This window comes from Rhagoletis pomonella, unplaced genomic scaffold (genome assembly GCF_013731165.1).
Source record: "Rhagoletis pomonella isolate Grant_MI unplaced genomic scaffold, Rhpom_1.0 Rhpom_scaffold_00009, whole genome shotgun sequence".
NCBI lineage: Eukaryota > Metazoa > Arthropoda > Insecta > Diptera > Tephritidae > Rhagoletis > Rhagoletis pomonella.
In genome coordinates this window covers 33,637,029-33,662,421 of record NW_023458563.1, presented here as the reverse complement: position 1 = coordinate 33,662,421, position 25,393 = coordinate 33,637,029, and the positions used below count along the sequence as shown (strand labels likewise).

Genomic DNA, 25,393 nt, shown 5'->3' with positions numbered 1-25,393 from the left:
TGGCAACTCTTTTCGAAAAAGTAAAACCTTATTGAACATCCGCCCCTTTAGCCCTTTGATTTGACACCTCACTTTGGAAAATCGAACGAACGGTACGGATCTGATGGTATTAAATATTAAACAATTTTAATTCAATTGTTCAACAGGTGGCAACTCTTTTCGGAAAAATAAAACCAGTTTGCACATCTCTAGGCTAAGCGCTTTAATTTGACACCCTATTTTTGAAAATCGAACGAACGGTGCAGATCTTTTATCCAGAACAAAAAAATGCCTTCGCGTATTATATATATAGTTTGAACTTAATTTTTTAAACGGTGGTAACTGTTTTCGAAAAAGTTAAACCTTATTCCACACCTACAGCCAGAGCCCTTTGATTTGGCACCTCACTTTTGAAAATCTAACGAACGGTGTGGATATGATGGCATTGATTATTAAATTATTTGAATACAATTTTTTATCAGGTGGCAACTAATAATAATAATAATAGATTGGCGCTTACACATATGTTAGTGTTTGGCCGAGCTTCTCCTCCGATTTGTGGCGTGCGCCTTGAAGTTGTCACACAAAGCGGAGGGACCTACAGTTTTACGCCGACTCTGAACGGCGATTGTATTTTTATGAGAAGCTGTTTTTCATGGCAGTAATACACTCGGAGGTTTGCCATTGCCTGCCGAGGGACGACCGCTGTTAAGAAAAAACCTTTTTTCTATATTTTTTTTTGCGATGTTGCTTTGACCAGGGCTTGAACCCAGGCGTTGCGGAGTGGAAGCGCGCACTGATTACCACTACACCACAGCGGCCGACAGGTGGCAACTCCTTTTGAAAAAAAAAAACTAGTTTCCACATCTACAGGCGAAGCGCTTTAATTTGAGCGAACGGTGCAGATCTTTTATGCTGCACAAAAAATGCCTTCGCGTATTATATATATATAGATTATTGTTATTAATTCATAATTTGATCATAAATTCATTTTAAATATGTTCGATATACAATAAATCAGTAATTTTTCTTAAGAGATATATTGTGTTACTCAACTAAAAATGAAATTTGATTTGACAGATTTCAACTGAATAAGTTTGAATGTAATATAGAACTCGAGATCAGTGAGCCTTAAAACCTAGTACGTTGGGTAATTCTCCTTATTTTTAGAGAAATTGACAGCCCATTCGACGGCTGTCGAATCTCAAGGTTTTAATTTCACGTAAAATTCGTGACTAGCGTGTCTAAAACCCCTACCAGTAGCATTTAAAAACATATTCTTATTTTCAGAAAAATCAGTCAATTTTAAAGCTGTCAACTCTCTAAGCTTTAATTTGACGCAAAATTCGTGATCAGCATGTTTAAAAACCTTATCACTAACGTTTTTAAAAAGATTCTCTGATTGTTATAAAAATTGGCAGTCCGTTTGACAGCTGTCGACTGTCAAACTTTTAATTTCACACAAAATTCGTGACTAGCGTGCCTAAAAACCTTAAGTGGTATTTTCAAAAAGATTTTCTTATTTTTAGAGAAATTAGCAGTTGATTTGACATGTGTCAACTGTCAAACTAAAAATTGTATGGCATATTCAGATTTAGCATAACAAAAATACTACCATGATGCATTTTTATTATAATCGTAACAGCCCTTCTAATTTTTCGCGTAAAACATAGCTTCTCCGACCATTCGGAGTCGGCTTAAAACTGTAGGTTCCTCCACTTTGTGTGAAAACATCAAGGCGCACGCCACAACTCGGAGGAGAAGCTCGGCCAAACACTAACATGTGTGTAAGCGCCAATCTATTGTATTATTATTATTATTATTTCATACTAGCAAATGCACAGCTTTCTTCGCGGCGCCCGATAATAACTTTTGCGTTGCTTGACCAATACAAAAATGGCGTTGAAATGCAAAACGGTTTGTAATATAAAAATTAATAGTTTAGGTTGTAAGGACTGAAGAGCTGGAACCTCCCTTACTCATAAGCCAATAATAATAGCGCTGAAATAACATGATATACATATGTACGAATCTCGTTCAATGGCATGAACTCTTTATTTCCACCTTGGAAAACTCTGCAAATATTGCAAGGTGGGCCAAGAGTGCGTAGTCGTCTTCCAAAATCCTGCTGTGCCACAGGATGAAAGCTTTTTCTCGTTCAAATGGGGTCATTGATATTCCTACTGTGTTCTTTATAATTCGTCACACTTCTTGATATACCGATTACCTGTTGATGTGCCTAGGATATCTGTTGCGCTTAAACAATTTTGAGCTTCTTTGTACGTATGCTTAAAGGATGGGGCTTTATTAATCATCTAAAAAGTAATGGTCTTATTAATAAAAAATAAAGTAGGTTTAAAAATTTATAAATAAACGTTTTCATACATTTTTGAATTTATAAAACTTTTATAAAGCTACTTTATTTTTTTAGAATAAGGCCATAAATTTGTAGAGGGGTATCTAAATATCATCATTCTAGCGTCTTCTATGTATTTGGGGAAATTTTTTTCCAGAAGCAGTTCTTATTATAAAGATAATACCCATTAATCCAGATCGTACGACAAAGACGACATCAGCGCCATCTGTCGGCACCATTTGTTGCAAAAGTACCTATATATATTTTGTGATGCGAGCATCCAACGTCGTTCGGGCTAAGCAAATACAAATATAAAACAGTAAGAAAGATTTTCAGTTTACTATAAATTAAAGGTGACGAAGTATCTTTCTTGTTTAATTTAAGGCGTCCTCATGAACAATACGTTTAAATTTTTGTTGCGGGATGTCGTTAGCATCCGACATATAATCACATGTCAAAGCAAAGCCTCAGAGAATACTGAAGATTTTTAAATTAAAATGGAAGGTATGGGGGACTTCTAGCAGAAACACATCTCCTTTGCCGCATCCAGTACTAATTCTTGCTTCAATTATATTGGTCATCATTTTTTTCACTACCAATATTGTCTCATTATTAAGGTTAGGTGGATAAAGGTACCAAAAAAAAAGAATGAAATGCGCTTTAATTTTTAAATTGAAATTTTCTAATTGTTCAAACGCGAGGTGGTTCCTCCGATGTAAATACGCACTCGCGTTTAAATTTTGTATTTTTTCCACATTTATTTAAAAGGTTTTAATTTAGACATATGTATATATTTTATTTTGTACTTTATTTATATGTACATAAAACCCGTGCGCGCCCGTTGATGGTATTATTAGCAATGCCTTCATCATGCTGCTAAGTCAACTGGTACAGCGAGAGTAGGCTACGTTAGGGTGCGCCGGAAATCATATTGAAGCGGAGTCTTCAACATCCTGGGGCCCCCTGCAGGAGTGCGCTACATGGTACATTGTGCAGATTTTGCGATCCTCGGGTATTCGCTTCCTCTTAAATTCCGTGATAATTAAGGATGCTGTTCTGCGTGATTGGTGGGACGAGCAGCATACTCTCTGAGCTTTGTTAGCTATCAATGATGGGGTGGTGATCGATGTCCATTTCCTGTAATGATAGGAGGCAAAGGAGAATGCAGAAGTGGATGCTCTAATATATGATAATTTTTGCTATGAGTGTATGTTCTGGAAGGAGAGTAGTGTACTTTGAGAATGGGTTTAAACTTGAGGTTAAGGGGAAGCCCTTGTAATGGAGATTTTTTGTGTAGGCGTTTTGCGGGGAGGGGTTACTCATCGCAACTATTGCCTGATTGAATTTGTCCGTTGGAGATGTCCAGTTTATGGTGGGTATGCGTAAACGATTTAGGGCACCAGGATTTTGAAGATCGAGAAGGCTCATGTAGTTTAGAGCTTGAGTGGGACGAGTATGATCGACCAGGGATGCTTGTGCGATTAATATAATCTCGGGTGATAGCGTATTGATTGTGTACACCAGTTGAACTTCTTGGTTGTTTCGCTTTTGCCTTTTGACAATAGCCACTTACTGGGCACGTGTGGGAGAGTGGAGGCCACTGTGTCTTCTATTTGTGTGGAGTGACAGAGGTTGTTAAACATCTCATACAAATCTGGCGCTTCTAGCACTGTTCTCTCATAGGGTCGGTTAAGGTCACGGGTTGTCTGAGTGTTTATGGCGTTAAGTGTTTTTGTTGTGCAGTGCACGTACGGATACCATGCTGATGTTTCGCTGGGGTCAGGTGTTATGGAAATTGGGGGATTAACATGTTCTCTGTGTTTCGGTAAGATCCCCGTTTTGTTGGGAGGCACACGCCGGGAATGAGTAGAATGGCTAAAGACAGGTCAGTGTTTACATGTATCGGGTGATCCATCCAGCTATGATTCAAAACTTGGAAGTCGAAATTGGGGCCAGTTCGAGGCACGTAATAAAAGCGGCATTACTGCGGTACTGATGAAAAATGGCAACATTGTTGCAACTGCCCATCTGATAATACATTGCTAGAAATTCACACAAAACGTGATACTTTAATAATTCGCGCAACACTGCGGTTGTGATTGCAACTCGAACAAGCCCTTGCTCGCGCAATACTGGAAAGAATAATTGAAAATTGCACCTTCCGAATTGACCGCCTACAGCGTAGTCGCGACCAATATTTGAATGAAATTATTTTTAAAATATACATTTAGGTTCCAAATGGAGTCAATGATAAACAAATTATATATTTATGCATTTTTTGGTAGTTTTTTGACAAAATTTTAATGCATTTTTTATATATGTATATATTAAAGTATAGTTTAAGGCACTGGAATCCACCATAACAATATTAAAATTTCAGTAACCTATATGAACCTTATGTTTTGTTATTTAACACATTGACTAATTTTTGCACCTTATAATTTATAAGGGATATTGCCACGCTGCAACCAATTTTCCCCCTTCGAAGTGTTTTTTGTTGTAAAAATACCATGAGACATGTATTGAAAAATCTAGCCAGCGTATGGACCGTGCAAAGAATGCGAATTCTCGCCTGAGACTAATGTTGTTTGCCGATAGAAGCGGCGTTTTTTCTTCACCATCGCCTTCAATCCTGCTTTATGAAGCAATCTTCGCACGGTTCACATGCTAGCACCTCCACTAGCGCACCCCACAGCTTCTTTAGCGGTATATATTCTGTCAGACGCTATTAAGCGCCTAACTTCTCTTCCTTCTACTCGGATATTTTCGGCTTCCCTCCACCGTTTTCTTTGCAATCTGCATGTTAGTAGCTTGAAAGCCCCCAAAGATTTTTCAGTATTATTATTTATTATTATTTTTTTTTCAAAAAGCGTCTCATGATATTTCAATAATAAAAAACAACTTACTTATTAATTTACACTTCGCCGGAGGAAAATGGGTTGCAGCGTGGCAATATCTCATATAAATTATATGGGTGCAAAACTGAGTCAATGTGTTAAATTATAAAACATGAAAACGTGAACTTTTAATATTTTTATGATGGAATCTAGTACTTTAATAAATGTATATTAAAAAAAAATGCATTTAAATTTCGCCAAAGAACTACAGAAAAACAAATAAATAGTAAATTTTGCACCTAAGTGTAAATGTCAGAGAATGTTCTCTCGGGTAATAATAAAGATTTCGACGTCCAGCTCTGTTTTAACTGTTTTATTTAAAATAAAAAAGGTCTAGATGGATCACTCTATATATTCAGACGAGACCAATGTCTTTGGAGGGCTTTGCCTTCGCTACGGCAACCTGGACTGGCAGCTTGTGTAGACTTCTGGTTACTCAACGCTTGGCCCTGTCCACCGAATAATCAGCTAAAATAGCGGGCACATCGCTCCTGGTCCAACAAGGCGCGATCGCCGAATGAAATTTCCACTCTGTGATCGTGCTTCGTCTTCGGGTGCTCTTTCCACTTCTTCCGCTTGTACCGTTTCGTCACTTTGATTGACCTGGCGAAGGTAGCCACACTCATTCGGATGGGTGATTTTTGGCAGGACTCCGTTATGCGTCCAGCAGGGATGAAGCCGGCTGCAGCGTCAGTGACAGTGGCATTCGCGGTGCTCTCGGCAACTTCCGCGAAGTCGTCTCAGTCAGCTTTGCTAAAGTTGATGTAGGTGCTGTGTTCCTCGGAAGCAAAGTCGACAGGTTTATCAGATCAGGGCTTACTATTGTTATATCGGGCGAGCCACAGCAGCTACCTATAATCCTGAATGGGCGTCTTCGTTCACTGGTCAGAATGTCAAATCGTTTAACGGCTTAGCCCCCCTACGGTTGTTTGACAGGCTTGAATGCCAATGATCTTGGTGCGCGTTAAAGTCACCCACTACCGTACAGTTTTCACCCCTGCGGTCGAAGTGTGCTTCGATGAGACGCCGTTTTTCAGAATCTGGCACAAAATCACGCGTGCAGAAAACAGCATTCGGACTATATACCGTCCATTGTACTGTTTTCATGACTCTTTTAATTAGTTTTAAATCGGCACGATTTACGAATAAACCTAAGCAGATTCTTGGGTCCCAGCAAAAAACACGATTACTACAGAAATCAAAATGGAATCGAATTAGGCGATGGGAATCGCTTACCTTTCGCTTGAAGAAGGCATTATTTTAACATGGGCATGTCATTGGCCGTAAGCCCTTACCCGCAGCATTACCTTCGAACGAAGGGAGAACGCATGGATAAGCAGAATCCAAAGAAGCGAAGAAAGAATGCCTTGCAGAGAAACTATAGTAAAATGCATAGATAAGCACATACTTATATACATATATTAAATTGAAAACAGAAAATACAGATTGTCTTAAAAGATTAATTATTTATTAAAATTTTTATAAATCAGTTTTTATACATACATATGTACATATGTATTTAGTTATTTAGATCTTCCTTAAAAATCGGTATGCATATTAGGGTGGCCCAAAAATGCATGTGAAAAAGTAAAGTCGGAATTTTTATGCTCTCACCACCTAGTATTGTTCTATACCGAAAAAAATATATCGCTATTTTTTATTTTGAAATCAAAAAATATTTAGAGGTATTCCATTTATTTTATATGGGGGAAAAACAACTTATCGTAGAAACGGTATATAATTCTTAAAAAGCATTTTTTTCTACCGGAAAACTCTGTTTATCTGCAGGAGATTCCCAATAATAATACCCAATTGTTTATTTAACCATTTTTTCATCGCAACTATAATTTAAAGGTCCGCCAAAAACCCATTAAAACCCCGAAAAATGCAATGGGCGGACCAATAAAAATCATTAGTATTAAAAAATGGTTCAATAAACATTTGGGTATTATTATTGAAAGTTTCTTGAAGAGAACCAGAGTTTTCCGATCGAAAAATATTGATTTTCAAGAATTCTATACCATAAGAAGTGAAAAAATTAGAAGACATTATAAGGCAATGCGTTCTAGAACACGTTACCACTAAAAGCGATTACCGATTTTTCGCTGGGGTTCTCTCAACACATCTCGGCCAAATGCCTTATACCTAATTCTTGCAAAGGCGGGCCAGAAGCACAGAAAGTGGTTGCGAATACCTCAGCCTGGAACCTCGACAATGTGTGAGCGCGGGCTCAGTGTTGGAATTAAATCAGCACTCCGCCCCAGGAAACCCAGCATTATAGAATCTCTTCCACAAAGGCAATGGTGGCGTACTATTCTATGGCGTTGAAGCCGGCAGCAATTTCAGCTTCGCCCACTGTTTATATCGACGAGATGATAATGCACGGTGGGATGAGGGATCAACGTCCACCATTATCTCGCTCGCGATCGTGACGATGCATATATTATCTGGCGCAGCTCCACAAATTTGTGTTGTTGTGCAGCTTCGTTTCTTGGATCGCAGTTACCAATATTCAATGTCGGCCCATGAACACGGTTATCCCTCGATCTTGCTCTGGAGTTCATTGCAGTTAAGTTGTAGTACCTTTGTTTGGATTTAGAGACCGGCCGCGATTCTGAGGTTTAGCGATGAGTGCTGTTGCCTACCGGGCATCTGTTATGCTAGCCGCTGTTGTGGTAGCTGATGTAAAGCGGGACCTTGTCCATTTTCGGGTAGTGCGCAACCCAGAACATAATTTAAAGTGACACCAGCCAAGGCAGGAATTGCACCTAACTGATGTCACGTTACGCTGTATTCTGGGCTCACACGGGAGTTTTGGATGGCGGAGTTGGAGTTATGTTGCTCAGGTGAGCTCCTTGGATCCTTGGAGAATATTTAGGTGTTTGGAGTCACCGGCATTAGTTGCCGTTTGGCTTAAGCAACAAGGACCCACAAACCGTGTGGTCCACTCCTTATGTGACCTAAAGCCTTAGCAGTGACTATCCGCTCCTAGCCGAAGTATATTTCGTGTGGAGTCTTCTCTGGCATACACAGCAGATAAAGGTCTCTTGTCCGGGGGTCAATGCCAGCCCTGAGCAGAGGATTCGGAGTAGAACCGCTATGAGGTGTGGCTCCAGGGGCGAACAATGATTAAGAGATTAAACCAATCTAAACAGGGTAAGATGGCCGAAACGACAGCCCTTGGTGGGGTAAAACCCGATTCATACGGTCCGTAGAACCAACTGTCATGGGCGGTCTTGTATATTTCTATTTAATTGGCTTATATGGTCGATTATTTGTTTGGCAATGTTACATTCGTACACATTTTTTACAATATTAATCAATTGTCCATTAAATAACAGAAAACCGCTCGGCTTTTTAGGTGATATGATAAGGAATGGTCAAATAATGTTTCCATAAAATAAAGGGTTAAATAAATAATTCCTTTGGTACCAAAGTTATAGGGCATTCGAATGTGCACTGGCTACGTTGCACTATTTGAAAGTTCAATAAAGGATGGTGTGAGAAAGTTTGAAGTTTGTGTGAACTGGTCGAACAAATATTGCTAGTTTTTCAGCACGTCATCTGCAATGAATTCTAGAGGACATCTGCATGCTCCATTGTTCTCAATTTTAAGTTTTTGAAATTTTTTTCTCATAAAATTTGGGCACTGTTAACGTTACACAAAATACTGGCCACGTTACACATACGGTGCCCTTAGTCAAGGTTCAACCCAAAGGCTTTGTCCATCCAGTTTTTTCCTCCCATTACTATTCTGTCATAATTAACAAATATTTGAGCTAAAATTAGAAATCTTCTATGGAAGCATTAAAAAATATAACTCAATTATCCTTAAAATGTCTAACTAGGACAAAAATCTTCACATAAAAAAAAAATTTGCCCGAAAAAATCTTGGCGTTATCATAGCAAATAGTATTTAATTAACTTTACTGTCTAGTGCTTCTATAAAATTGTAGTAATAGGAACACAATCGCGTGTAATGGGCAGATACTTATCAGTTTTACGTGTTGCGCAAATTTCCATTGAATTCCAGGAAAATATCGCGCTCGATTTTCTAAAGTAAAAAGCCGAAGCTAATTTTTGTTGTAATTTGTTGAAAAAACCTAAGGTAAAGTCTCCCTTGCCCATATGATTAGCATGTGCTACGAAATAGTTTTTCGTATTTTCTGACGAACGTGTAATTTTGAGTGGTGACACTTTTGAAGATCATGTGCGATGTGATGTGATGTGTGGAATTGTTGGTACCCAATAATTAAAAAAAATTTCGGTATCCGATACAGATTCAACACATTAAACCTACGTCCTAATATTTATTTAAAGTTTGGAAAAAAAATATTCCGTTGCTATATTACTAGTTTATTTAATAAAACAAAAAGTACAAATAAGACGATGCTTTTCTTAAAAGATGAACAATGTGGATTTAAGAGAGCATAACGCGTGCGGCGAACACAACCGTCACAAACAAAACTCTCGTTGACTTCTTGGTCTTATTGCAACAGTCTTACCAACTGCAATGATTGCTGTGACAACATCATTAGACGTTAATTCGTAATACCTATGGTAGTTCCCTCTTCAAAGAGCATTTTTTACGATTTGCATTGTGCCGACGTCAGTTCCAAGCCAAAGTGTACTTCAAAATTTTGGTTGGGTATATTTTTGGAACAAGAGAACATGGAATTTGGGTGCACCGCTGTAAGAAGCTTTAGAGATGTCCCCATTCCGGTTTTTATTGCATAATTGTCGTAAAACATATGCGGAAAATGTATATACATACATTTACTATTTCATTTACGATTAAAGGCTCTACTATTGACTACATTCGGATTTGTATAAGCGAAGCTCCCCTTAACTGGTTTTATTCCACATTTGTGGCTGTTATTAGCTCTTTATTAGAAATTTCAACATATCGGTACCGAGTATCGAAAGTATTGGATAATTTGCAAACCGGTACCGAGTATTGATCAATACTTAAAAGTATGGACTCATCACATCACTAATGAAGATTTCAAAGGGTATTTTTTACATGTTAGTTTCGCTTTATTTAAATATAATAGTTATCAAAATTTAGTAGGATAATGCTCAAGTACCAGGTTGACCGAACTTTGCCCGGAGTGCATATAAATTTTGAAGTTTTCAAGATTTGGATAGCTTTAAAAAAATATTTCGGAATAAAAAAATAAAAAAATTGGATTTCGATATCTCTTAAGTAAATTTCTAACTTAACGCTGGAATGAATAGTACATATCTTGAGCGTATATGTACTGTTTAGCTATACATAAAAATAAATTCTGATTGATATTAATAAAATAAAAATTGGTATAACATAGAAGCGTGGTAACCCTGATGGAAATTATTTTCTGACCAAAGTTCTCAACAATACCTTTCATTTGATATCCATATTGCGATGTTTTAGATAAATTGTGTAGAATCGAAAATAAATGGAAACCTTACACTATTATCCTAAGGGATAACATTTTGTATAAAGGGAAAGCATTGTTTAAGAACCTTCTTTTGGTTTACCTTTTTTTTTCTAAACAAAAAATTAAATAAACATGCGATTCAAAATAGGTGGAAACCCTTTTAAAAATATTTTTGAATTAGGGATCTTTCAAAACCTTCCATTTGGTAACCAGATTATGATGTTTTAATTAATTTGTAACTAATTTCGAATAGGTGGCGACCTTATACTAGTCTTCTCGGAGATAATGCCTATTCAGATAACCTTAAAATCCAAAACATTGTCTGTGTTCAAAATTAATCAAAATCGTTAGAGCCGTTTCCGAAAACCCGATGGATATATATATATATAAGGTTGCCACATATTCGAAATTTTGCAAAGACAAATTCTACTTCAAAGAACTTGATGATCCCGGGTCTATGGATATAAGAAACTTAACGACTTTGATACTAGGTGCGAACTGATTTTAAGGGGAGGGGGGTTTGTACAAATCCCAACTCGATATCATATATGGTCCAGAGCCCAAGTGTATCCTTCATGGACGACCGTTGCAATCTATTCTACATACTTAGCACTTCATCTAGATAACTCTGTTTATCATATAACTGATTTTGATCATATTTATTGGAAAAGTTATGAAATATAATTTTAAAATAAAGTAAGTTTTAATAAACATATTCTTAAAGCAGTAATCAAAAATTAATTTTTAATGCAGGAACTCAACCAAGTGATAACAGACCTTTGCAACCACAGCTTATACAACAGCATCAGCTCCTGCTTCAGTCAACCAAACTTATAGAGGAAGGCGTGCATGCTAAAAACCCTGACTGTATTCAACAGCAACTGCCCGTTTCACAACAATCCCAGCAGCAACAACCACACCAACCATCCCAACGAGTGCCACAAATAAATTCGAAGCAACAACAAGCGCAAAGAACAGCAAATGCAAATATAGTTATAAAAGACGACTTCAATAGTAACATATCCAAAGAATGTGCCGCTGGGGACGGTAATCTACGGCAACAACCGCAAATTTATAGTGCGGCTACCACAATTAACCCGCCGATTAGCGTTTCTGTGTCGACAGTAGCTTCGGATGCTATTCAAAACCAAAATTTATTAAATAGTATTGGTGGGACCGATGATTTGAATACGGCGCCGACAACTGTCCCAGTACAACTACAGCAGCAACAGGACTTCCCATCTAGTAATGATCCAGCATCACAACCACCTGCGACATTTAACATTGTGAATGCAGCTGGAGAGGTAGCAACTGAAATATCAACGACTTCAGCAAGTACACAAATACCAGTGGCTGATTCAAAAACGCACAATATGCAGCTCACCGAAATAATAGCTACTGAGGTTAAGCAAAATATTACTCATGGTCCTCTCAATGATGACATAAAACAAAATGCTAATGGCGCTGCTCAACCGGCCTCGTGTAATGGTGCTGCAATTGCCCAAGGTGACGAAAGCTCGTCCAAGTCAGCCGGCGAAAATCAGAATAACTGGATAGAGGAAGCTGTTATAGTTCAAATGGACAAAAATGCTGGCCGTAGTCGTGAGTCCTCGGTCAATGAAACCGATCCTGGACAAGAACAATTACTGGAGCCGCCGAGTTTAAATTCCAGAAGCAGTGCGGTGGTAGAAAAAGAATACGATGAGACTGACCGTGCCCTCCATCAAGAACAGCACTCATCTAATGAAATAGAAGCATCTTCAAATAAATGCAGTAAATCAACACATTCAAGTGTTGTTACGGCTGATACAGCGATAGTAAATAAGCCCACATTGTCGCCAACTGAAACCACAGAGTCGGAGATAGACGCGAGTAGTCTTAAAAATGAAAACAGCGATAGCGAAAATAATGGTAGTCCTGACGTTCCGCGTAGTAGTTCAAATGGAGATAAGAACCCAATTGAAGCTGATGAAAAAAGTCCCTCAGAAGGTGGCGATCAGTCAATCGCGCAACAATCTTTGATAAATTACAACGAGGGCCAGTGGTCACCCAACAACCCGACAGGAAAAAAACAATACCATAGAGAACAACTTTTACAATTAAGAGAAGCGAAAGCTTCACGTAGGCAACCTGAAGTGAATAATGTAGCTATATTACCGACCCCCAATTTGATGCCATCTTTTGTCCGTCCCAAACGTGTGCAGTCCATGGTTGGTTCGTTGAGCAGTAATCGTGGTGCAACTGGAAGTGTTTCTGGCGTGGATGGGGGCGGCAACTATGGAAATAAGCAGGCATCAATGTCAGGTGTCCATGCACGAGGAAGCATGAAAGGTAAACCTATAGGATTTGCATGGTATTTCAATCTAGCAAAATTAGAAAATGTCACGCTCATTGTTCCTATGCACCTTTTTCTATTGCAGCAAAAAGATTTGTTTCTGCTTAAAAGTATCCTGGACTTTGATTGTAATGATTTTGCAAGATATAATTTTGTTTATAGAAGCGCCATGCGTAATGTCAAAATATGTTTCAAATACTCGATTGCCTTGACTTTTACGCATAATATACACACGGCTTAAATTTTATTTATAAATTTTTGTTTGCTATACAAATGTACTCTTCCTCAGTTATTTAGGCAACTTGCTTAGAAATTTAAAACATTAATTCAATAGACCTTATATATCGAAAATGCGTTTATTACAAATTCTGTTAGCTTTCTCATACAAAAATTGATGTACACAAATTAAAAAATACGATATTTTTTGGCATCTTTTGGGCAGCTCTGTAAGTACTTTCGATGTTAGTTTAAAAAGTTTTTTGCTTCTATAAAAATTTGACTTTGATGGTTACGATATGTACATCCAGGAGGTTATGTACATCGAGGAGGTTGGACTAGTTACTCTATGAAGGTCATAAATTTCTAAAATGATTATATTACTATTTTTTTATACATATATATAAGAAACAAAGCTGCATAGAAATTAACGTCGACATACATTAATCATATTCTGCCGTAGCATGATTCAATAATAAAAGGTTTGCTAAGAATAAAATTGCCTCGCACCATCTTGACAAAATCGGCTCCCTTAGCAAGGAACTGTGTGTGGGGTCATGTCTGTGTGCAAAGTTTTTATAAAGGAGTTAAAGGAGTGTCAAAACTCTAATGTCACTAGTGAACAAACCTTTAATTATTGAATCATGCTGCCGTAGCACTTCGTTACAAATTTAACAAATTTATTTTCAAATAGGAATGATTCGCGTGAATCTCTCGCTAAATCAGGATGTGAAACTAAATGAAACTGATAACGCCTGGCGTCCTAGTGTTCTTGTTAAAGGAAGCGAGGCCGAAGCCGATCCCGAGGCTGGGGCGAAGCGAGAAAAAGATGAACTTATACGTCGTGTGCGTGGTATACTAAACAAACTAACGCCTGAGAAATTTGATACTTTGGTTGAAGAAATTATTAAGCTTAAGATCGATACACCCGATAAAATGGAAGACGTAATGGTTCTTGTATTTGAAAAGGCAATAGATGAGCCAAACTTTTCCGTATCATATGCACGTTTGTGCCATCGATTGATTACAGAAGTCAAAGCACGAGATGAACGCATGGAAAGCGGGACAAAGACTAATTTGGCTCAATTCCGTGCTGCTCTTTTAGATAAAACGGAACGTGAATTTACACAAAATGTTACAAAAAGCAAAGCAAAGGAAAAGAAGTTGCAACCAATTATTGAAAAAATTTCAAACTGCATAGATCCTACCGAAAAGGCTGAGTTAGAAGCACAGTTGGAAGAAGAGGAACGAAAAATCCGTCGCCGTTCGGGAGGAACAGTACGTTTTATTGGAGAACTTTTTAAAATTTCCATGCTCACCGGAAAAATTATTAACTCATGCATTGAAGCACTTCTAAATCCTAATTCGGAAGACCAGCTTGAATGCATGTGCAAACTTCTAACTACGGTCGGTGCTAAATTTGAAATGACACCTATTAACTCGAAAGAGTCTTCTCGTTGCTATTCGTTGGACAAAACTATAGCTCGAATGCAAGCTATAGCATCTAAATCGGACAAAGAAGGAGCGAAAGTGAGTTCACGTGTGCGTTTTATGCTTCAAGATGTGATTGACTTACGCCGAGACAAGTGGCAATCGAAACGCAACGAAGCACCAAAAACAATGGGGCAGGTTGAAAAAGAGATGAAAACTGAACAGCTGTCCTCACAATATTTCAACTATGCTGGATCAGTTTCGGGTGGCGGAGGCTCCAATGGTCCGTCGTCATTAGGCCCTGGTGGAAAGCGAGATGAACGTGGAGGAGGTGGTCGATATAACGACTCACGGTCCGGTTATGGAGGTAGTCACAGTCAGCGAGGTGATACCGGGAGCCTCAGGAGGCAGCAAGGTGGTGGAAACAGTGGCACTAATAGCGGAGGCCATTCAAACTCAAATAATGACGACAGCACATGGATTGTCCAAACCAGTAAGGGAAGTCGTTGCTTAGATACGAACAAATTGGAGGGATTGGTTAGTATCATTGACGCATCTAAGTTGCAAAGAAATGTTTAATTAACTCTTTATTTCTTTCTCATAGACAACCCCTAATAACTTTGAACCTAAGAAAATGGGTGGTGTCTCTCAATTTATTTGGTCCCATGGCTCACGGCAATCTTCCACGCCCACATCTACACCTACGAATTCCTTTGCAGCCCTATCTGCGCTCAGTGATACTAATAGAAGTAACGATAGGGATCGTGAACGTGATAGAGACCGAAGTGGGCCGCGCAGTAAAGGATCTTACAACAAAGGTTCCATGGAGCGAGACCGTTATGGTAAATAAAATGTTATTTGTTTTTCCAAATTCTATTTATATGTAAGAAACTTTTAACAGGCATGCATCCACGATCGGGTTCTTCTCAAGCATCGCGAGAAAGTTCCTCGTCGCGGGGACCCCAACCATCACGGTCGTCAATGGGTACATCTGCTATGCAAAAGTCTGCAAGTCACTCCAAATACACTCAGCAACAATTGCCATCATCGAACAGAATGACATCAAAGGTATATCCACAAACTGTTTAAGAAATTTATGAAATTAAATATATATTTTTAGGCTGCTCTTTCAGCGGCAGGGCCGTCATTATTTTCTCAGCGCGGAATTGATACATACTCCCTTTCAAACCAACAAGGAGACAATAGCATGAGTGGGATGCCTACAGAACCGCCAACTGCAGTTTTTGAAGAATCAAGCACTGGTGATATCAGAATCATTAAGTCGGTAGTTTCCGAGATGCTAGAAGTAGCTTCGAACTCAAAAACTCTAAAGAATTCAATAGAACCATGTATGCTTCGAGTTCGGGAAAGCCAACGTAGCGCACTTTTGTGCTATATTATGACAGATTTTTTGCATTTGCGGCAAGTTGGCAAATTGCAAAGACGTCATTTGGGCAACATAGTTGTTTATTTAATTAAGAGCAATTTTATAACTCGTGAACATTTTCTGTTAGCCTACAACAAATTCTGCGAAATAGCCAGTGATTTAGCACTTGACATTCCTGATCTCTGGAAATATATGATCGAATTTACCGGTAATGCAGTTTTAGAAATTTAATTATAGAAATTTAATTATTAAACATAATATATTTTAGGGCCGTTGGTTCAGAAAGGGTACATAACAATCAACGATCTTTGGAGTAAGCAACTGAAAGAAGACAACGCTCCGAGCTTTGGAAGGAAGTTATTGAAGATTTCTTTAGAATACTGTTTAAGTGAAATTGGTCCTAGTTTTACGCGTACCATGTGGAAAAAGAAAAACATAAACTGGACAGACTTCATGGACGAGAACGAAGTCAAAAGTTTTATTCAGATAAATGTAAGTTATTCAATGTTGTATCATATACAGTTATTTGAAAAATAATAGTAACGATATTTTGATCATATTTGAATATTTTTCTTTTGTGTTTTTTTTTTTAATGTTAATTAATTGTTTTATAATTTTGCAACTCATTTTAACCAAAACCATATAAGTCTAAATTTCAAACTTTGTAGAAAAACTAGAAGAAAAAAAACCAACAAACTTTGCCCTTGCCTGCAAAGTATGTGTCACATTTTTTTTTTTTTGTATGGAAGAAAATACCATCAGCAAAAAATATCAAAAGTCAACGCGAATTCTCGGCCACTTGAAACTTGAACTATAATAAGCTAGCATGTGATGAGCTCTGAAACTGCGTACCTAGAATTTTTCTGAAAATTCTTAGGCACTCCCCACATTACGCGCTTAATTATAGTAGAGTAATCATTTCGTCATGCCGAAACAAATGCATGACGACTTGATTGCTTTTCATTTGCGCGTCCTGCATAACCCCTGTTGGCACACACATAACACATTTTCTGGCCGTTCTTTCTCAGTGATACACTCCGCGAATATTTCTGCAATAAAATATTGCATAAACGTTTTCGGTTTAACACAATTGGCACGAGTTTTAGCACAAAATCATTAATTTTCAATTACTTTCTATTGAAAAGACAAATAATTTTTATTTCCAATACAAAAAGTAAACAAATTAGGATTCGGAAATGTTGGGTGCTTCGATTCATGAAGCTTTTATGATTAGGCGAAAACATGATTATGAATCGTAATATACATGTGTTCGGCATAAATGCTTCATGGTATGCCGGAACGATTTCACTACTATAAGTAGTACCTTAGTAAAAAAGTTTGTTGTAATTTTTGTTAGGTAATGAGCTGTATTTTTTCCTATAAAAAAAAAACTAGGAGGCCCGGGTAGACGTTGTCCTGCTACACACCGATAAATAGGCAGGTTACATGCATCGTTTATGTTGTTTTTTACAAATAGCCAGGGGAATGGACAACATTGGATTGCGTCCAAATGGTAAAATTTTGGTTGTTGTTGATGTGCGCGCGTTTATATGTATAACTACATACTACATTATTTTGTTGCTTTACTACCTACTTCTTACCAATGTAAACATACATATGAAGCGTAGCCGCGAATAACATTGGAAAACTCCCACACTATGGGTACTTTCGGTGGGTTGCGTAAACGAAACTTGCGACACGGGATTTTTAATCACGTTGCGAGAAGCATAGAACAAGTTTCGATGAAAAAACCAAGTTTTTATCGAGTTCAAAGCTATCCTATCTTTTAAGTTGGAACCAACAATACACACCTACAAAATTTCATTGAAATTGGTTAAGCGGCTTCGGATTTTAGCGAAAACGAACCCAGGGACACGGGATTTTTTATCAATTGAAATAAGCATGTTGCGAGAAGCATAGAAAAAATTTCGATGAAAATAATTATTTTTCATAATTATTTGGGCCAAATTCTTATTTGTTATGTTTGCTGGGTCGGAGCTGCTTCGGCCGATAGAGTTAAAAGCGGAAAATTAAAATTTCCTTTTTCCCTCCTACGCGTTTCAACGCTCTCGCGTATTTATCAGGGAGTCTTTATTCAAAACATAAAAACAAATAAACAACAAACATGATTAGCAACTAATATTCGCTGATACAAAAACAATAAACCTAGTTAACGACGAATAATTTACATTAATTCTGACTTCAAACTCACATTCACATAAATATTGTTAACAAACATTGATCACACGATAAACTTTAGCACCATTTAAGTATTTTTGCACAATATTATAAAATTCGAATCCTATGCTCTTGAATTGAATTGAAAATCCAATTAGTAGTTCTGGAGATTAGTGAGTTTAAACAGACAAACAATTTACAGCTGTATTATAGTATAGATAAATAAGAGCATAAGAATAGAGTTTTTGTTGTTGTTGTTGTAGCGGCTACAACAACCCCGCCCAGATCGGTTGGTATCTCAGTCGTTGTCGTCAAGTTCCACTAACGGCAACCCTAGGAAGCGTGCAGCTTCTGTGGGATTTGTCCACAGGGACAAGGCCGTTAGGGTTGTCGGGTTTTCCTGGCATGCGAAGAGATGTTTCGAGTCATTTGGGGTCTCTCCGCATGCCGGACACTCATTCGGCACATCCTCATTCAACCTACTCAAGTAGGAGTTCAACCTGCTGCAGTAGCCGGAGCGAAGTTGTGCGAGTGTAGTGCGTGACTCCCGAGGCAGACGAAACTCGTGTCTCGTCTATGTAGAATACAGTTTTATTAACTGTTTGTTAACAATATTTATGTGAATGTGAGTTTAAAGTCGGAATTAATGTAAATTATTTGTCTTTAACTAGGTTTATTGTTTTCTATCAGCGAATATTAGTTGCTAATCATGTTTATTGTTTATTTGTGGTTATGTTTTAATAAAGGCTCCCTGATGAAGACGCGAGAGCGTTGAAGCGCTCCGCTTTTAACTCTATCGGCCGAAGCAGCTCCAAACCAGCAAACATAAAAAATACTTTTCTCGGGTTCAAAACTATCCTATCTTTTAAGTTGGAACCAACAATACACACCCACAACATTCAATTGAAATCGGTTAAGCGGTTTTAGAGATTAGCGTAAACGAGCACAGTGAAACGGGATTTTTATATATTAAGATAAGTACGCTGTGAGAAGCATAGAAATAATTTCCACGAAAAAAAATTTTTTCTCGGGTTCAGAACTATCCTATCTTTTAAGCTTTTACCAAAAAATTTTATTGAAATCGGTTGAGCGGTTTCGGAAAATTCCGTGCCTTTAATATTTTTCACATGACTATTTATAAGCTAAACATTAACAATTTTTTTTCCATTGTCCTATAGAAATTTGAATATATTGAGAACGAAACAATACAACCTACAATCGTTATTAATGAGCCCAAAGAAGATAATATAAACAGAGTTTCGGAGAATGTAGAGCAATTGTTAAAAGAGGAAGCAACGGCAGATTGTATAATAGATTACATAAATGTAAGTAAATTCGTGTTTTGGTTGCCTTACAGTGATACCAATATAATTTCCTTCCCATAATCAGGGAAACGTTGTGGATAGTGATAAGCACTTTATCAGAACCCTAGCAACTAAACTGTGTGATTTCGCGATTTCATACAAAGAAAATAGCTATAAATTGGAAGCCGATTGTTTTCGAAAAATTTGCATACCTGTTTTACATCGGTATATTGATTCCAAAGAGGAATTCGAATTGGAATGCTTATATTCAATGCAGCTATTGGTAGCACGGTTAGAACATCCGAGAGGTAACCAGCTTTAGTTTTGTTATATTGCTTTTCATTTAAAAATTCGCTATAAATAGGTTTGCTGAGTGATCTGTTTGGAGAACTATACGATGCTGATGTAATACCACAAGATTCCTTTATTAAATGGCGGGACTCAAAAGATCAATCAGCCGGCAAAGGTTGCAAATATTTTAATTTTTTTCGTTTCCCACATCCTTTTGAATTTTATTTTTAAATGTATTTCAGGTGTTGCTGTGAAAGGACTCAATCCGTTTTTCAATCATGTACTTAGCAGCGAGACTAGCGACGAGAATATCTAACGGAACTTTAATCAACAACACATGCCTTTAGGTAAAGACTAAATAAATAATGTATGTTTAAAGTGAATGCAATTAGAGACGTCTTATAAATATTACTGTAAATCTATCGCATATAAAAATATATAAAGCAGTATAATAATAGTGCAAGCCTAAAATAATATATATTTTTTTTTACATTAAGGAATATTTAAGAAAGTTCGAGTGAATATATGAAATAAATCATCAAGAAAAGGAAAATTGGTATAAAAATGCATATAGTGTAGTTTTAAGCTAATCTTATAAAAATATTAGGGAATTTCTTTATTTTCGGAATCGTTTTGAATTTGTGGAAAAATTTAACTATAAAGAAAACATAAGTGTAAGAAACAAAAAAAATTTATCAGAAAACTATATTAATATGAGGTATGAAAACCGATACTTTTCGCAAAATCGTGTATGTAACTAACACCGTTCAGATCTACCACTAGCGTTCATTACTGCATCTCTGAGAGATTGAAGTATGTAAAATATTAATAATTAAGCTTATTGTACACAAGTTTTTAAAGCTATACATGAACTAAAACGAGAAAAAAACGACAACAAAAAATCAAACATGTGTTTCAACTTTTTATGGCCGGGTGGAACGACGCACTTTAATTATAATTAAAGGGTGTCTAGAGTCAAAAGATTATATTTTATTTTTAAACTTCTTTATGGGTTGATTATCGATAGAAACCGAACTTCAGTTGCGTTGCCGAAACGATACTGCAGATGGCAACAGGCAACTCTCAACTGACAACTGCAGTTGCTGTATACAGTGTGGTTGCTGTGAAGGTTTTTGAAGTATGTGAATTATTTTAGTTTAAACGATATTAACATTTGGCAATGTAAGCTAACTTCCAAAACGTCACTTGCTTTGCATACGTACAAAGTATAACGTTGAATAACGCCGAACTACAAAATGTTGACGATGTATACTTTTCCAAAACACATCCGAAAATTTATCGAAAAGTTGATGCTTCGTTTGTTATTGGTTACCATTGGTGGAAAATTGAAAAATGGAAAATTCATAAAAATTGTTCATTGGTATATTGAGTATTTAAAATATGCAATGTATATGGTTGCAATCTGTCGCAACTATACAAATAGTTTGAATACCGCAGTATAACAGTTTCCAGACATTGTATCGATACGTTTTGGAAGACAGCCGTATTTTGCTTGTACAGAGCATCGTAACAACAAAACAACACTTTGAAATTTTAGTTCTCGTGGTATACGTGTTTTTGGTGAAACGAAAGTGAACACTGATTGCAAATTTTTTCCTCGTATCAACTGAAGCACCTCTTTTAAAACTACTAACTCCCGAATTGAAGCGATTGCTGTGAGACTTGTTTCTGGAAAAATCGAAGAGATGCGCAAGCTTTTAGGAGGGGAGGTACTGAAGTTGAACGAAGTCGTTGCTCTGTACATTAATCAATTATACATCAGCTTCTTTTGGAATTCTGGAAAGCATTAACTTTGCTTACATTGCAGGCGGTAGCTGTAGAGGATTGGAATTATATTTTAAATCTCGCCTGATTGAGGTCCCGTTCATGCACTTCTCTCCTTTTTAAACGATTCTGCATTTCGATTACGTTCCCGTATTCCGCTCCGCTGGAATCGAACTAAGGTATTCTGCGTTACGATCGAAACGAAAGAAGAAGAGGAAGAGAGAAAACATCTTTCCTAATCAGCTGTTTGCCTAGGACTGTGTGAAATCGAAACAAAACAAAGAAATATTTGCCACCAAACTATAGCAGCATATGAAGTTAAAGTTTGTAAATATTTTACAATAACTAATATACCTGAAAGTAGTGAGGAAGACGGACCCGAGTCCCCAGTCGATGATGATGGAGTAGCTGTCCCACCGCCTGACTATGACGAGGTACGTATAGCGATTACGCGGCTGAAAAACAATAAAGCTGCTGGAGCTGACGGCCTGCCAGCCGAGCTATTCAAGTACGGCGGCGAGGAGCTGATGAGGTGCATGCATCAGCTCGTATGCAGAATATGGTCAGATGAACGCATGCCCGACGACTGGAATTTAAGTGTGCTCTGCCCAATCCACAAGAAAGGCGACCCCGCCATACGCGCCAACTACCGCGGAATTAGCCTTCTAAGCATAGGTTACAAGGTCTTATCGAGCGTATTGTGCGAAAGACTGAAGCCCACCGTCAACGAGCTGATTGGACCGTATCAGTGTGGCTTTAGGCCTGGAAAATACACCATAGATCAGGTATTCACAATACGCCAAATCTTGGAAAAGATCCGCGAGAATAGGATCGACACACACCATCTATTTGTCGATTTCAAAGCCGCTTTCGACAGCACGAAGAGAAGTGGCCTTTATGCCGCGATGTCTGAATTTGGTATCCCCGCGAAACTAATACGGCTGTGTAAAATGACGTTGAGCAATACCACCAGCTCCGTCAGAATAGGGAAGGACCTCTCCGAGCCGTTTGATACCAAACGAGGTTTCAGACAAGGGGACTCCCTTTCGTGTGATTTCTTTAATCTTATGTTGGAGAAGATAATAAGAGCCGCAGAACTGAACCGCTCAGGCACAATACTTTATAAGAGCGTACAATTGCTGGCGTATGCCGACGACATCGATATTATCGGTAAAAACAAGGGCTACGTCTGTTCTGCCTTCTCGGGATTGGATAGAGAAGCAAAGCGAATGGGTCTGGTGGTGAACGAGGACAAAACGAAGTATCTCCTGTCATCACACAAACAGTCAGAGCATACGCATGGACAATGAAAGCATCTGATGAGGCGGCTCTTGGAGTTTTCGAGAGAAAGATTCTGCGAAAGATTTACGGACCTTTACGCGTTGGTGATGGTGAATATCGCAGACGATTTAACGATGAGCTGTATGAGCTTTACAACGATATAGACATAGTGCAGCGAATTAAAATTCAGCGGCTCCGCTGGCTTGGCCATGTCGTTCGGATGGACAGAAACGCTCCTGCTCTGAAAATATTCAACGCGGGCCGCGATGCTGGTAACAGAGGAAGAGGAAGGCCTCCTCTGCGTTGGAAAGACCAGGTGGAGAAGGACTTGGCTTCACATGGTATTCTCAATTGGCGTCAGTTAGCACAGAAGAGAAATGACTGGCGTGCTGTTTTGGACTCGGCCAAAATCGCTTAGGCGGTTACAGCGCCAATCAAGAAGAAGAAGAAAATATACCTAGCATCACTGTAATTAAAAAAAATTTAAGTGGATACCTAATTATAAGAATGAAATCCATAGCCGCGGCGTTATTGCTTGAAGAGAAGAACGAGTCCCAGATTGCTGATGCGGAAGTGGAAAGGCGGAGATTTAGGGACATGTTTGATCTTTTTCAGATGAGTGAAGAGTCATAAGGAATTCATCTTGAACTGTATTACTCATCGCTTAAAGTCAGTGAAATTTTAAACGTTGTGTGAGCTCTCCACAACATTTGCATTTACTACAGAGTGGAAGATTTGAACGCAAATGAATCCAATTTTGAAAGCCGTCAGGAGGAGGGGAAGTACAAAGCTTATCTTTCCATAGCAAATCGAATTCGAGACAACATACGCACCTCTTTTTAAAAAGTTAGTAAAAACGAGTGCAATAATAAAAGCATCTTTTTTATGTAACTTCACATTTTATATATGTATGTATCTATGTGCATACATCATTAATTTTATATAAAAAGAATAAATTGCATTCAGTGCATTTCGCAGTCTTATTTATAGATAATGTAAACAAAAACGCCTGGACTTCCACTTTGAAAACGTCGCGCAATATCCCTTTTGGTTGCCATTATTTGAGCCAATTTTTTGTATTGCCCGTATTACCGCTCGCGAAAACACAGAAATCGAGAAAATTCATTTATGATGACTTACAATCATGCACAGTATATTTTAATTAAATTTTTTATAAAATTTTATTATTTAACCCCACGAAAATAACGATTGAAACTTTCTCCGTCAACAAATTTGCAACTTAGAAAAACGGAACTACGATCGAAATGTAGAATAGGTATAATCGTAAATTTCGAAGATTGATCGAAAGAAAACGGAACGCAGAATACCAAAGCTGCCAAACGGAGAAAATTTCGATTCGAGTCGAAAAGCAGAATAGGGCTGAATAATTGTACTGAACTGAGCATAATTGTTTCTATATTTTTTTTGGCAGTATAATACTTTTTTATGGATTCGAAATATGGGTACTGCGGGTTTTTGTAAAATACTGCTTTATACTTTTTTGCTGCCTAAATTTTTTAATACACAGTGTTCGTGGAAACACGTTAATAAATGCATATACAGTGTTTGAAAAAATTATAGAAACGTACACTTTTCATATATTTTTATTGCTTTCAGAACTCTTATTTTAAATATATTCCGATTTCGTACATTTTGCGAAATCTTGAGGAGTGCAAGAGAGCTGTAAAATATAAAATTACGCTTTGAAATAGCAAATGAGAGTTACGATCGAATCGAAAGAAGAAGAGCGAAAATATCTTCGAAATCAGAATGTGTGAAATCGAAACGAAACAAAAGAAATAATTGCACCTAACTATAGCAGCTTCTGTAGTTAAAATTTGTAAATATTTTAAAATAACTAATACAAATAAAATTCCGTTTTTTCTAATTTAAGTGGAGACATAATTCTATCGCCTGAAGAGCAGACCGAGTCCCAGATTGCTGATGCGAAAGTTGAAAGGCGGAGATTTAGGGACATGTTTGATCCTTTTCAGATGAGTAAAGAATCATAAGAAATTCAACTTGAACTGCATTCTCTCCGATCAAAGCCAGTGAAATTATAAACGTTGTTTGAGCACTCCACAACATTTGCCTTTAGTACAGAGTGGAAGATTTGAACGCAAATCCATCCTTCCATAGCAAATCGTATTCGAGACAATCAGGGCTATCACAGAATCCATCGTAGCTTCGATTTTCGTGAAATCTACGAAAGTGCTATCACAGAATCCGAATGGCTACGAACGTAAATTCGGAATTCGTAGAGAGCCTTCATTGAATCCGTTCGTAATGAAGATTCGTACAGATACTCTACGACTAGATTATGCTGTCGGAACAAAATTTAAAATCACTCAATCAATTAAAAATAGTGGAAGAAAGCTGCATTATTTTTAATATTAAATATTTATTATACTCCAAAAATTTGTTATAGTTTGATATAATTCCATATATTTGTGTAAACGTAGACGTAAAATACCAATGCCATACATACATATGTATGTACATTAAAGTGGTCCAAAAATGTATGTAAAAAAAA

The 25,393-nt window shown here is 37.5% G+C and overlaps 1 protein-coding gene across 1 annotated transcript in view; it reads left to right on the top strand.

The window, feature by feature from the left end:
* Positions 1-20,701, top strand: part of LOC118745738 (eukaryotic translation initiation factor 4 gamma 3) — a gene marked incomplete at its 5' end in the record, with an annotated part of 129,362 nt that extends 108,661 nt beyond the window's left edge. Inside the window, 10 exon segments of the mRNA XM_036479376.1 lie at positions 11,406-12,983; positions 13,898-15,171; positions 15,239-15,476; positions 15,536-15,702; positions 15,755-16,229; positions 16,290-16,513; positions 19,378-19,524; positions 19,589-19,811; positions 19,868-19,969; positions 20,037-20,701. Coding sequence (XP_036335269.1) covers positions 11,406-12,983; positions 13,898-15,171; positions 15,239-15,476; positions 15,536-15,702; positions 15,755-16,229; positions 16,290-16,513; positions 19,378-19,524; positions 19,589-19,811; positions 19,868-19,969; positions 20,037-20,110 — 4,502 coding nt within the window. The 3' untranslated portion in view covers positions 20,111-20,701.
* Positions 20,702-25,393: the final 4,692 nt, after the last annotated feature.